The sequence below is a fragment of the Neurospora crassa genome, linkage group I, assembly GCF_000182925.2.
Source record: "Neurospora crassa OR74A linkage group I, whole genome shotgun sequence".
NCBI classification, from domain to species: Eukaryota; Fungi; Ascomycota; class Sordariomycetes; order Sordariales; family Sordariaceae; genus Neurospora; species Neurospora crassa.
The window spans coordinates 1,408,133-1,422,598 of record NC_026501.1 but is presented as its reverse complement, the minus strand read 5'-3'; the positions used below and the strand labels follow the sequence as shown (position 1 = coordinate 1,422,598).

Sequence of the window (14,466 nt, the reverse complement as noted above, 5' to 3'; positions counted from 1 at the left end):
CAAACATCAGCCAAGGTAGGCCGAGGAGTCGGAGTCTGTTAGAAGAATGCCTTACGGTTCTACCGTTTTCGGCTGCAGGGTCCGGTCTGCGGCCGGCCTCAGGTCGTGTAAGTCGCCAGGCCTGGCCTGGTTCGACCTGGCCAGGCAGAGTTCCACGCGGGTTAGGGTTACAAGCCGGCCGCCCCCCTGCTTGTCTTCAACCACCGACCTAAGTAGCCAATTGTTGACAATTGCCTGCATAATATCCTTGCATCGAAAACAAATGGGGCAACGTAATATTTACCGAACTCAAATTGAGGCTACCCGTCTTGTAGTACGGCAGCTGCGGACAGCTTTCGAAAGAAACCTCCGCTTGTCAAGAAATTCTCCGTGACAAGACAGCTCTGCCCGCATGTTGTACATGTGCATGTTTGTCCATGTGTTGCTTGTCACACTCCAACCACATGCTGAATCACCTCTGGCAAAGAGAAGCCGGAAGCAAGCGAGCGTCTTGTGAGACTTTGGCAAAGCTCGTGTTGACAAGTGACAATTATGGAGGACCTGGCGTGCCATGTTGTTCTGGCCTGCTGTGTTCGATGTTGTGGTTTCCATGCCGGAATAGTGCATTCTGAGAACACTCCCGTGCTGTGTGCGAGAGGGAGGAGTGTTTGCCTCGACCCTACTCTCGTCATCTTCCAGGCGCTTTCAAACCTCCCTCATCTCTTTTTGGGATTTTGAGGAGGCTCCTGACACCGGACGAGTAGCAGGATCATTGGCCTACCACTTCCATAGCCCATCTTTGCACTCTGTCTTCGCCTAGGTAGACGATAGCAAACCTCTCCACCTTACCATTGGAATCACGCCTCCTACTGCACCTCACGACAAGAAGTCTCTGACAACATCATCAAACTTGTTGACTGGGTCTGTGTCGACCGAATCTTCAGCCTATGAGTGATACCTATTGCCAGTTCAACACTAACCCCCAAATCCACTGCATGCTTACATCGAACCACCTCAGCGACTGTTTGTTGGCCAGCTAACGCGGGCCGATGGCGCGGCAGTTGCCCAATGTGTGGCCTTGGAAAGCCGCGGCCAGACGCCCAGGCACCTGATAGACGCAGAGGACGCAGGCATGTCCTGTCATGTGTTGTGGTGTGCGTCTTGGGGGCCTTCTTTCCTAATTGAACCCGGGTGAGACAGGGCATGTGAGAAAATCTTTAGTCCCGTGCCTGGTCCATTTTTCAATTTTCACTTCACCTATCGCCCAACCGACCTGGAAACAATAGTTGGGCAGGTAATAGGAAGGAGCGATGCGATGCGATGCAGTCAAGGTGGAGGGGAGAGGGGGCGCTCCAACAACGAAGGGGAGCCTCCGGGGTCCAAAGATCCGATGCGGGAAGGAGCCGTAGGATGCTGCCGATACTTGCCGGTACCCGCATCAAAATACCGCTTTGCACTTCCCACCTGTCCGCAGCGTCAAAGTTGAATCAATGCGAATTGCCCGTCGGGATGACCTGAGCGTTTTGATAGTAGTGGGCAAAAGAACAAAGTGGGCAGGCTACACTCACTACTACTTACTACTGTAGGTACTTCCCCCGCTGTGTGACACTAGTACACGTTGGGAAAGTGTGGGGTTGGCAATAGCCGCAGGAATCCACTTTTGCGTAGCGTAGGCGCGAGCAAGCCGACTTTTGTTGGCCCGGTCGTTTTCCGCTTACTCTTTTCGACCACCTCTTCCGCGACTCGGCCCATACTTTCCACAAAACATCACTTTTCAGGGAACTTCTTGGACCCGAACTCGCACACTCAACGGCATCCATACGGCACTCTTTGTACGACGGACCCCGACGCGCACCGGCATTGGAAAGGCAAACGAGAAATCCTTCACTTTAAGCACAGGGGAGATCAACGTATGCAGCCACCACTTGTTTTTCCAGCAATGAACGAATTACCCCCGCCACTCCTTGGTCCTCCTACCTACTCCTTCGCCGCAAACAAAGGGAAACTCAGAGGCATGTTTCGACGTCCTGCTGACCACTGTGTCTCTCTTCGCACCGCGGTCCAATCTTGATCAGGTTGTTCTCCCCAGAACACAGCCGTAGACCTATGATTTATTACCGAGTCATAAACGCGGTCGCGAAGGGGAGACTTCATCGAGTGGAGACAGCTTCCAACAGCATGGCGATAAATCTAAACGAGGATAAGCCGCAAGCGCAAGCGACGCCCTACCCCGCCGAACATGGCCAACAACTCGAGGCCATGTCACAAGCCCAAACATCTACCGACTATCTGGGAAAACGCTGCATCTTCCGATTGCCCATAGTGGTAGAGGCGTAGGAAAGTCGCAGCAATACGAGCCATCTTAGGCAACTCGTTGCTATGTGATGATGCAGTGCACCTATCGCGCAAAAGGGATTACGTCCTTCGGCCGGCCATGTCACCACAGACGTGACGACTCCGCTGATGGTGCAGATGCCGCCATCACGAACCCTTTCAGCAAGCACACCACTGCAAAAGTCATAAGCACCTGTAGTGCCTGATCTGATGCCAGTATCACCAGCCGTGCTGTATACTTCAACGTTTGGTGTGGCCGTTCCCGCCATGGCCCCCGTTTATGGCCCCCAGTATGCCGTACAGTATCGTCACATACTGTGTCTCTTACGAGCTATGGCTGCCGACTCCATTTTGCACAACACATCTCCACCGGGGTACGCCAACACATGTAAAGCACCGCACCGCGTACCTTGCGATGCCCAGAGGTAGGTTGGCACTATCTATGATTCTTACCCCCGCACCGTACATCGCGCGCCGCCGTAAGCCGGACGGCAGACGGGAAGCCTTTCCCGCACGCACAGGTTGCGGCATGCATCCCTTGATGACATGATGCTGGCTGGGCAAAAAGACAGAAACGGTTTCTCCTCTTACTCGCGCCGGATCCGAGTCCCGTGATACATACAACAGGAGGGTGGGCATTTCCTGGCATCAACTTGTCACAGTCTTTGTCGACAATGCCTGATGAGGCGTCCAGTCTCATACTCCGTTCTACTCTAGGAAGGACAACAGTTTGCGCCATGGCAGATCAAGCAAGCAGCCTATGCACATAACCTTGTGCTTCACAACATGAAGCCAGACATTCACAGCTCGGGGCAAGGGTTTGAACCCTCCTCGCTTTCTTTTTCTTGGCTTGAACGGTCGTTTGATCTCTTGTTTTGTCCACCCGTTATCCGACTCGCTTTTTGCTGTGCCACCGGATGTTGGCTGAAACCTTGATGATTTTCTTGCGCTGTTTCTTCGAACCCCTCGATCATTGTCAAATGTACATCTGGCACACTGGTACCTGACTATACAGAGCCTAGGTGGGATGGGTTGGTCCGGGTTTGAGTATGGGATGAACGACAATCATCAGTAGTGGCATACCCTACCCGATACGTTTGACCGGCGCGATGTCCGGCGGCCCTGCTTTGGAATGTGAACCCATGTTGGACATGGTCTAGTTTTTCTGGGGGGTACGCCTGCTTCCTTATGCCCGTAAACGAACCAGAGGGAGATGTCGTTCTGGAAAGAGATGCCCGATGGAAAAGAAACGAGATTACCGTCTAAACTGATAACAGTAGGTTGGTTGTGCCACATTGCGTCAAGATCATTGCGAAATGCATGGGAATTGCTATTGACATCACTGGCTAAGAAACAAGCGAGGACTATTCTCTCGCGTACCCTGGTGGACGCAGTGCCAACCCTGTCCCGATGATGCAAATCGATCCTCCGTTTGTTATTTTTGACGACGCTACTAGGCTCAATCTCTGTAGGAGTGGAATGGGCTAGCCTTGGAGAGCACACATTCGACACTTGCCTATTCCAGCAGGGCGAATCACTCAAAGTCGATTGATCTGAGCGAGGTCGGCCTTATAGTCAGGGGGTGTACATAGTAATTCAACCCCAGCAGGAGGCTGTCTGTGCCTTTCTTTTGCGTCTGTGGCCCCAGATTGAGCTGCACTAACGTGTATCAGCCCCGGACAGATAATCCTGGCCGCGACAAGCCAATCCCAACGTCACCTCGTCTCGCAAACCTCACTCGCAATCAACTGGAGCGGATACCGCGTCATCGCAATGCACCACAATGTATACAACTTCCCCATCATCATCACCAACAACGATAGTCGATCATCTGGGTCCGATTATTGCTGCCCGAGCCTAGTTCGACTTTCCTTTCAGAGCAGGAAGTTGGTGAACAGAGGGCGGCATCGCGCAAACTTGGGGTAACATTGACCACCCGCTGGGAGAGCAAAGATGGGGCCAAACCTTGTGACGAGAGTCAGGCAATCCGTTTCATTCGACGAGCTAAGCGCGAGTGGCTTGAGCTTAGTCGCACCAGACCCCAAACCAGCCAATCGGGCCCCGGCAATTCGGATACCAACACGCTAAGCCGGCCGAAAAAGAGGTTACGCTCTTGCATACCTCTACAAGTACGTAGGTTCAGTCAGCCGCCCCCGCCCCGACGACGACTGCCCCGCCCGGCCCGGCTGCGTCTCCGCCGTTGTCGTTGTCTGATTTCAAATGTTGTGAACATGGCCTAAATGGGGCAAAGCGATAAATGCTAGAGGAGCAGTGGAAGGGATCAGGGAGTCGGGGAAGTCAGGAATGGGATGTGGACGCGGAACTGGCAGTTAGCGAGATCATCGCTGATCCCATCTTGGTTTAATGTCGTGGCCAGTGCTATCCGCGGCGCAAGGGGGGGTCTACTTTCTTGACAAACAGTTCACTCTAACTTCTTTCTCCTTCCATGCCATACCCTACAACCTGCTCGCAAAGAAGGGCAGCGAAGAAAAAAAAAAAAAGGAAAAAAAAACGGGCTTAGTCGTTCTCATTTGGTAAGGCCGGACTCCAGTCCTCATCAGAGACAAGTGGGTTTCACACTAAGTAGAATTCAGAATGCCGTCACACTTCTGCTTGTCAGTGCATCCGGAACAGATGATACTCCGTGATGGCGTGATAAGCATCCCGTCATTACGGACTGGCCGACTTCCAGACCGGGTTTGTTTGATGTTTTCTTTGTTATTCTTTCTAACGCCTCTCACCTAGCGCTACGCCTCAGAGAGACTAGGTGCAAGCCACATGGAACAAAGTGAAGGTTCGGTATGAGCGAGCGGGTAAGCCACCACCTGAACGGCACCAGATTCTCCCGGCCGGCAAAAACAAATCGATAAGAACACCCCAAATCACTCTTCTTCGCCTTGAGGTTTCTTTCAATGGCACGACCGGTAACCGGTATGTCCCGCCCGGAAGGACCAGCGTAGCATTCCAGTACCCAGCGCTCACAAAACAAGTAGTACGCAAGACATTTGGGATTATGGCCAAGTTCCCCGGGACATGGGTGCTGAACAACCGTTAACAACGGTTGCATGTCAAGAAGACCAGGATGAGAGCCGCCAAGACGACGGAGCTGCCTAGCAATGGGTGTGTCTCAGAGGGGTGAACGCTGGAGGGGTGGGGGGGGGGGGGGGGGGGTAAGCCTACCTAGGTATGGGATACAGTGCAATCTTGTGATTGGATTCTTCTTCATTTCAGTTTGGAACTTTCAGTTTCCCTTGGCAACAAAAGACATTGCGCTCGGCCCACATAGGTGCCCAAGCCACAGAGCCAAACTGTCGGTACTTTATCGAGTCACGTGAGTGAGCTCGCGTCGTCAATGAATGCTTCTTCCGCGAACACTCTTCCACCCTTGTTTGCCTCCCAACCCATGGACTGCTGCTACCTCACCGTGGACGGGGAAACGGGTGAACGGGTGCCGAGTTGCAGAAATACCACGTCAGATTTTGAACTGACGGCTTCATTTCCGAGGAGTACAAATATTCTGAAATTGCGCACAGGCCTGTTTTTGTTTCTAGGTAGTGTACTAGTCTGGGTCGTCGCTGACGGAAGATGCAAGGAAGGGGAAAAAAAAAAAAAAAAAAAAAAAAAAAAAAAAAAAAAAGAAGAAAAGTGGAAAACACAAAGAAAGGAAAAGAGGGAGCACGCACAGGCAGGGGTGGAACAGTCTGCGCCGCAGCCGAATGCAATGCCGGCCGCCGGGGCGATGCGATGCGGCCCATTCCACCGACCCGGTCGGCCTCACGGTCTCCGCAGTCCGGCCGCATGCTGCATGACCCGACCACGGTCCACGGTAGGACCCCGGTCACACCGACGGACTGCCTCCGAACTTAGACTACGACAACCACACACACATTACTGCACTCATGATCATAACCACAGCGATGATCTACAATCAATGACAACAATGCCGCACCGGGTGGTCGACCTCGATGCGACCACCGTGACAACGCGCAACGAGTTTGGATAATGCCGTGAACATTTCTGATGTCGACGAGTTGCTGAGCCACCATCGAATATGTGAGGTACAGTTTCGGGTACAGTGCTATCCCTCACTGTTTATGTTTACCGAGTGCATACGCACGGCATCATCATCATCAAAGTCAACAAAACCACCATCCATATTACTACCGTCACGTTCTGAGGGAGATCAAGAACCCAGGAGGGAGTGAAATGGGGGAGTGTCCAGTGAGGCAAACCACTAACTGCTGCCAGAGGTGGATGAATGAACTGCAAACTGCATGATGGAAATCACATCACCTTTTAGTCTTGCTCCCTCACTTACTCGCTTCACACACTCGACATTCCCTCACTTCGCTCGACCCATCACTCCCTTTAGGGGCACACTACCGTCACTCAACTCAGGGCAGGTGCTTCGGGCTGTGCATGACAGGCTTGTTCATGGTCATCATCATCATCACCATTAAGCACCAACAGATTGGAACTTGGAATTGCAGCACTACCGTGACGTTGACGAACCGGAAGGGGGTTCAATCAACCTTACCCTGTCCTTGAGTAAAGACTGGACCAGACTGATTCCGGTAGATGTATTCACATTGGTCACTTTGCGAAGTGTGTAATGAACAAACAGTTCGGACTGTGACATGGCGACATGTATGAGGAAAGCATTCACTCCCTCATGCGTGATTTATCATGCATCGTTCGAGTTTCATCATCTTCTCCCCCCCTCCCTCCCTCCCTTTCTCTCTCTTATCCTTGGTCTACTCCCAAATCGACTGGACCCAATGTCCGCATGCCTCGTACCTGCATCTAGATACAGTAGGAGGAGTCCTAGGTACGTGGGAGGTGACTAGGTCGTTTCATGTCAGAGTGGTAGTAGATTAAATGCATCTGTAGGTAGTTACATCACTTGCCTGCTACTAGGTAGACGTACTCAGCACAGTCACTCATCAATTGCACGGTCACCAAGACAAAAGAATTTTTCACGTTTGTGGAAAGGAAAAAGCGGGAAGACAGCAGATTAAAAGCGAATGCGAATTTAAACCAATAATGCTCGAGTTTCTTGATCGGTGAGGTGTGTGTTACCTACCTGCCTGCCTGCCTGCCTATCTGCCCATCTCCCTCTTCTCTCTCTCTCTCCAGATCATCACTTTGACAATTTCATGTATGGTGTTAGTTGGTAACCTCACTTTCCAGATATACTCACTCCACGGCAGAATCTACTCGTCGACAGTCTCTACCTCTTTCGGTGGAAAAACAGAGAATCATAGTTCCAGGTTCATTGACACATAATGCTGCTACCCCTTAACTCAATCAAGACAGCCACCCTCAGATTATTTACTCACTCTGATACGGACGGCCTCGAGGCTATATCGCCAGGAGGGCTACACTGTAAAAGTGCCTTGAAACATCCATTGTTTTCTGCATGTGTTCCTGCATGAGTGATGCTCAACTCCATCTCTTTGAGTTGCAAGTGTTAGAGCCAATGATGATACGTACTTGCAGAAGACCTAACCTTCTGCAGGCTGAACACGGTAGGTACTCTCGTATTTACCTCTTGCAAAGTTGCTTTTCATTCAATGAGCGAGTGCGTCTCTCCCGAGAGACTGGACTGGACTGGCCCTCCCTCCCTCCAATCCTCATCCCACTCACTCACTCCAAACCAATCATCGACACCATCCTGAATAAAGATACCAATACCGTATCCAACTTGCATCCCGGACACAGGGCAGAAGCCCTTCTCCACCTGATTCTTTAGAGGTACCCGGGCGGCAAACTTACCAGGTTGGAACTGAATTGATAGGTAGACAGAACCTGATCTGATGTACCACCTGGTATCTTTGAAAATATGTACCTACAGATACTGGACCTCTACACTTGTAAGAAGGGTCCATGTTGAGCAGCCAAGACGGGCACCCAAATATAGACCAGGGCATACAAGGTTGGTACCTACCTACTTCTTCTAGTATTGATCAAAAGTGGAAACTACCAACTACCATACCTAAGGTAACTGCCTTCGTTGTTCGTGGCGTGAGAATACGTAGTTGGGCACTGCCGCGAGAAAGATTGGAGTGAGCACTGCAGTGACTAGCGTAAGTAACGGAAGAGGAAGTGGAACGGGCGGACAGGCGGACGGGCAGATGGATGGGCGGATCACGCCTTCCTATTGTAGAACTTGTGCTCTGATTTGATGTGCCGCTGAACGGAAGGCAACTGAACTGAATGAAGTGACGGGACACGCGATTTCCAGTCAAGATACGATGAAGAAAAAAAAGGGTACTCAGATTTCATGATAGCTGGTGGAAAACAATCGGAGTCTATCTAGCCTGATCGGGTTTGTTGGATGGATGCAAGGGGATGTTGGGGAATATCATGGCAGAGTTGAAGAGAGGAGGAAGAAGAAGAAGAAGAAGAAATGACAGACATAATATTGGACAGACACATAGGTCCTGTCTTGTCCTGGCCCTCAGAGCAAACTTGGGAATGCCTTTTTTTTGGGGGGGGGGGGGGGTTTCTCATACCATGAACTCCACAAAACATCAGAACAACTGAGATGATTTACAGCCGAATTTCCATGCGTTGTCTACAAACTCCCAGCCCACTCCTTTTTATTCATTCACCTACCGACCCTTCTCAACATATCCGTCAATGACCCGCAACCCAGTCTATGTATCTCCTCAAAAATAGCCCAACCCACTCCACCCAAGCACCACTCCCAACTCCCCTCTGACCTCCTCCCACTCCATCCCTCCTTCCTGCCCATGCAACCCGTTCAACCTCAACCCGCCCAAACTCAACCCACCACCACCTCCCATCATCTTCCCACTGCCCGCCGGATTGACCCCATGTGCACCGGTACCAACCACGTACCCGGCCCGTCCCGCCATTTCTTGCCGTTTGCCCGTTCCCAGCTCCAAGAACCGCTCCAGGATTTTACCGTCGACAATGTTCCTGCCGATACCTGCGTCCACGCCCGGCAGCTGCATGCTGGCCGAGGCGGATGGTGAGGGCAGGCGGTAGCCCTTGGGGTTGAGGCCCGCCGGGTGGGGGAGGCCGTTAGTAAGTTGCACTGCTAGAGAGGAAAGGCGGCGGTAGGCGTTCTCTTGGAGGGGGCGGAGGGTGGCAAGGACGCCAGTAGGGGAGGCTAGGAGGAGTATGTGTGGAGAGTTTTCTTCCGAGTTGGAAGACAAGGAGGAGGGGTTAGGGTAGACGGCGGGGAGGAGGAGGGAAGAGGTGGGGTGGTGGGCGCCGGTGTTGAAGGTTGTGCGGTGGAGGAGGAGATGGCCTTGGAGGGATTTGGGATCTGGAAAGAATATGTTAGTTTGTGGATTTGAGAAGAAGAAGAGAAGCAGAAAAAGAGGGAATACATACGCTCGGGGTCAAATTGCAGAATGTGAATGTGACCATCTGCATCGCTAGCCACGATGTAAAGTTCCTTTCCATCAGGCAAGAAATCCGCGTTCAACACCTCCATCCTAGTGGAGCTCTTGCCGAATAGCATCATCTTGTAAGGCTCTTCCGTATAACCCGTGAACCACACGCCCTTGAAGGCGTCGGCCATCAGACAGAGTCCCGTGCCGGGCAGCTCTTTGACACTCGTGACGTAACAGTTCATATCCATAAACGCCACGGGCAAGAGGGTCCCGTCTTCCTTGAGACCGCGCACCATGCACTTTTGGCCCTGTGCAACGAGCATCAGACCTTGGGTCCCCACCTCGGAGAGTGCTGTGACCGCGCCGCGCGGGATATCCTCTTTGGCGACCAGCTTCAGCTTTTTGCTGGTCTCAGGCTTGCCAGGCTCGGGGATGACGTCGGCAATGTCGAAGACGTAGACGCGGCCTCTGGTTGGAAGATCTTCGCCCTTGATGAGAGCGGTGCCGACAGCAATGAGCTGTTTGCGCTCGTTGGTCGACTCCGACACTTCAAGGTTGAGTGTCTCGACGCAAAGAACTGTCTCGCACGGCTCCATCTCAACGGTGTCGATGACAGTCCAAGTGATCCCACTAAGCAATTTTAGCACGCCGCGATCAACCATGGGCTTGAAGGTGATATTCTCGCGTGCCCATTCCTTGTGGTAGTCGTCGTCTTTGGGTAGCTCAAATGGCTCAACGTCGTTGCAACCCACCACATAGGCCTGCGTAGGCGGGTGGTAAGCCACCGACTGCGTGTCAACTCCTATGGGGATCTTCTTGACGGAGAGACCAAGTTCAGCGTAGCTGCTGTCTGTAGGAATTTGTGTCACCCTAGCGATCCCGTTGGTATCGGCGTAGATAAAGCCATGCTCGCAACCTTCGGTGTGGAAAGAGCTCATGGCTTGAACACCGGATCCCTGTAGACTCAGAACCCTGGGACTGGACTTGGCTGTCTTTAAGATGAAGCTGGGTGACGACCCAGGAAGGAAGACGGTACTATAGCCAGAAATGTTGCTGCAGCGCCGCATAGGAAGGAAGCGCTGTGCATTGTGAGGCTCGTCATCGTCTGCTGGCTTCTCCTCGGGGGCTTTGGCAAAGGTTGAGTTGGGTACTTTTTGGAAGAAGAGGGATTTTGAGAAAGGCTGTCCAGCAGTAGCCTTGAGCCGGTAGGGTTGGTATAGTGTGAGATCATCGTTTGCATGGCGAAGCTGGACATCCATCGGTTAGCTATGGTCATAGCAAGACGGATCTATGAGGACATACGATAAGATATGGTGATTTGTGAGTCGTGTCGCCCAAATCAGCAACCAGGATCTCCGCAACGGACTCTTTAGCTGTGCCTTTCCTGGCGGCATAGTCGGCAGAAAGTCCTGGTGGTATATAAGAAAGCCCTTCCGCCACATAAACTGGTTTCGTCAAGTCAGGTAGACGGTAAATCTAATAAAGTACGTCAGTATGTCTTCATCCGTTCGTGGAGGTCCTGACGTCCTTACATATAAAACACCGCTGGTACTTAGCAGGAACATGAGGATATTGTCTTTTGTTCCCTTGCCCACCGTCTCATCGGCAAACACACCGGAGGTGTCGGTGTACAAGCATCCGGCCAACCACTTTGTGCTGGTCAAAATCTGATCCTCCTTCTCAACCTCTTCAAGTTCCAAGAGCTTCGGGCTCATTTCCGCGATGAACACGCTAAAGTCGTCCCGAATGAGAAGAAGGAATGGGTCAGCAATGCTGGCAGTCCGAACCCGCGGTTCCGCTCCTGTCTCTTCGTCGAGCATAGGCACAATCTGGCTTAGCCCCAGGTCTAGAGAGGTTGTGTTAGTATGCCACTTGAGGCGTCGCGTAAGCTTTCATCTTACATACCTCCGTCATAGCAGCGTACTTCTGACTTGAGGACTTGGAGAATTCTAGAGTCCTTCCCCATGGTCCCTGCCTCCACCGTAAAGCCAGCAGCCGGCTCGAATTCTGTTCCGGTAAGACTCTCAAAGCCAGCTGCCGTAAGGGCATACACATCAGACGTTTCATATCCGTCAAGGTCCACTTTGGCTACGATCATGAACTTGTGATACTGTCCAGAGGTGTCGTAGTCATTGTTCATGGGGCCCTTATCGCCCACCAGGGTTTTTGGAATGGGCTTCTTGGCACACACTGTCCAAAATCCTCTTGCCTCTGGGAACTCGAATCTTCCAATGATCTTTGGTTGTATCGCCAGGTTCATGATGGCAAGTGCGCTGGCTTTTCCTCGTCCCACGGCACAGACCAGTTGGAGATCGCTGCGGACACCTTCAGAGTTCCGTTCCTCCTCGCTGTCGGGTAATGTGACGGGTTGACCATATGTCATCTTTTGTATTGGTGCGATGCTGAGGAGTCGGTCATGGATGCGGAAGTTGAGATCTCCGCTTTTGATGGCTTTGGCGGCGGACATGGCTTGCTCTGGTGAAGCCGACTCCTCGCCATATAAGTCATCATCGTCGTCGTCCTCGAGATCTTCATCGTCAAGGTCCAAGTCCAGATCAGCATCCTGGAGTCGCGATTTCCTCTTTTGCGTTTGGCCCTGTCTCCTAGTCCAGCCAAGCAAGACGGAATCGCCTTCCTCGGAGCCCACAAACATGGTAGACCTCCCCATGCGGGACAGCGAAGTGACACGGGACTGGATAACACTACCCCCTGCTTCTGGGGCTATCATCTTGATGCTCAGGCCCGATACCGTACGGCCGTCAATGCGGAAGGTGATGAGTCCCAGGCGTCCGTCGTTAAGAATCAGGAGGAACTCCCCGAGTTCTGCCGCCAAGACGTCGATAGCGCAGCCTTCGAGACGAAGGTCCAGGTCGGCTTGGTCAACAAGACTAAAAGAGGTGGTCTGCTTGGTAAGGGGGTTGACAGCAATGCCATTTGATTTGCCAGACTGGTCGATATGAATGAGTTCGTTAGCTCCTACGAGCAAAGCACCCCCCACGGGTGCCGGAAGGGCGACAACACGAAAGAGATCCTGAGGCAGGCCATTGACAGCCAGGATGGTGGTTGACGCCCGTTGCTGGAGGTCTAGGGTGAAGACCATGTATGTAAAGTGGTCCTTGTGACCAAGCGAGTTGGAGGCGGTCTTGGTGGAGGACAGGACACCAATGGTGGGGTCTCGATACTCATGCAGGAAGGCGAGATGCACAGGATGAAGGAGACTAGCTTCAAGTTTGGAGAGGCGAAGGACGAAAGATGGTGAATATGGTGTGTCTTCTATAGTGCTAGCTCCATTTGCGACGGCGCCGGAAAGGTCCTTTTTGGGCCTGGGGCCGTCCAGCTCTTCATCCCAGTTATCCATGTCCATGTCCTCATCCGGCTGCTTGAAGGGCAATATGGCCAAGTTCCTTTCGCTGAACTTGAGCGCAGCGCACCTACTCGCTGGGTCTGCGACCAACAGAGTGGGATACTGATGCAGTGGCGCGACCCACGGACTTCCTACGAGCTCCTCTTTTTCGTAGTAGTGAATTGAGACGGTCTCGAGCGTGTTGCGTTCGACGTTCCACTCGACCAGACTAAGGCGGGCATCGCGGAAGGAAAGGAGCAAGCAGTCGGCGCCGCCAGACGAGCTGCCGCTGGGCTTCTTGATCCGGGCAAGACCTGTCATGGTGCCGGGTAGGGTGACCTCGGCAACAAGAACCAGCTTGGCGCTGTTGGCACGATCGGCCCTTGCGGCGATATTATCTCCTCCCAGGAACGAGGCCTCAAAGCCGTCATCGTCGTTTACGAGCCTGCTATCGTAGCGGCCGGCCGCGGCAGCCTTGCTGGATGTATTTGTCCCATTGAGTGTAGCGTAGGTATCGATCTCGGCGGAAACGACTTTGGTCTTGAAGATCTGGAGTAACGACGCTTTTGCGACGGCGAGATTAGTGCCCTGACCAGGGACGAGCTGGAGGGTTACCGAATGGGTGACGGCCGTGGGCGGCGTCAACTCTGTATAGCATTGCATCGTATGGGAGTCGGGAGCATGTCGATGCTAGACGAAGCTCGGAATAAGTCTGACGGCAGACGGTACTGCTTTCTGTTGTGGTTTTGTTACAGGTCAGCGCGCCAGTTGGCAGAATGATTGTAGAAAGCGAAGACGAAGCTACACAGCCATATGCGCGGTGTGATGTTGAGCTGGATGATGGAGGATATGATTCCTCAGTTTCAAATTGAGAAGAAGTTGACGACCATGTGCAAGTCGAAGTCAACACCGACCGGGACCTCCAAATGATTGCCGTCCCAATGCGCGTCGCGACTGATTGGCTGCAATGACCTCCAGTGGTAGGTAGGTAACGCTGGAGGTAGGTACGTACAGCACACACTACACAGTGAGTAGAGCAAAGGGAATTGCCAGTGTCAGATCTGTGTGACGGCCGCCAGCTGGCCGCCGTTAGGTAGGTGAGAAAGCAGAAGCTCAGACCCGACCCCCAACGTTCTGGACCAGACCACAAACGAGTTCTGAACAAGATATTACCGTAGTACAGCACAATGTGTAGCCGTAACATGAGATATTCTTGTACACAGCAAAATCAGCCAACCAACCCCTGTGACGCCATACGTTCCGTCGGGTTGACATTTCGCGGGCGGGCAACACTCAACAGTGTCAACAGAGGGGCTCTCAGTCTCCAACCACAATTGAAAGTTTGCCTGCCTCCCGCTTGGGTTGAGGTTGTAACTGCACCCCCAACCGACGACCACTTACATGATACTTACCTCTACCTCTACCTCTACTAATCAAGAGATC

General features: G+C 52.6%; 1 protein-coding gene across 1 annotated transcript; it reads right to left on the bottom strand.

The window, feature by feature from the left end:
• Positions 1-8,612: 8,612 nt before the first annotated feature.
• On the bottom strand, positions 8,613-13,906 carry NCU02082 (cft-1). Its single transcript, XM_959516.3, has 5 exons — positions 11,586-13,906; positions 11,213-11,526; positions 10,983-11,156; positions 9,679-10,927; positions 8,613-9,610 (listed from the first exon to the last, which is right to left on the bottom strand). The coding sequence occupies exons 1-5, from the start codon at positions 13,684-13,686 to the stop codon at positions 8,985-8,987; spliced, it is 4,464 nt and encodes a 1,487-aa protein (XP_964609.3). The 5' UTR covers positions 13,687-13,906; the 3' UTR covers positions 8,613-8,984.
• Between the last annotated feature and the right edge of the window lie 560 nt (positions 13,907-14,466).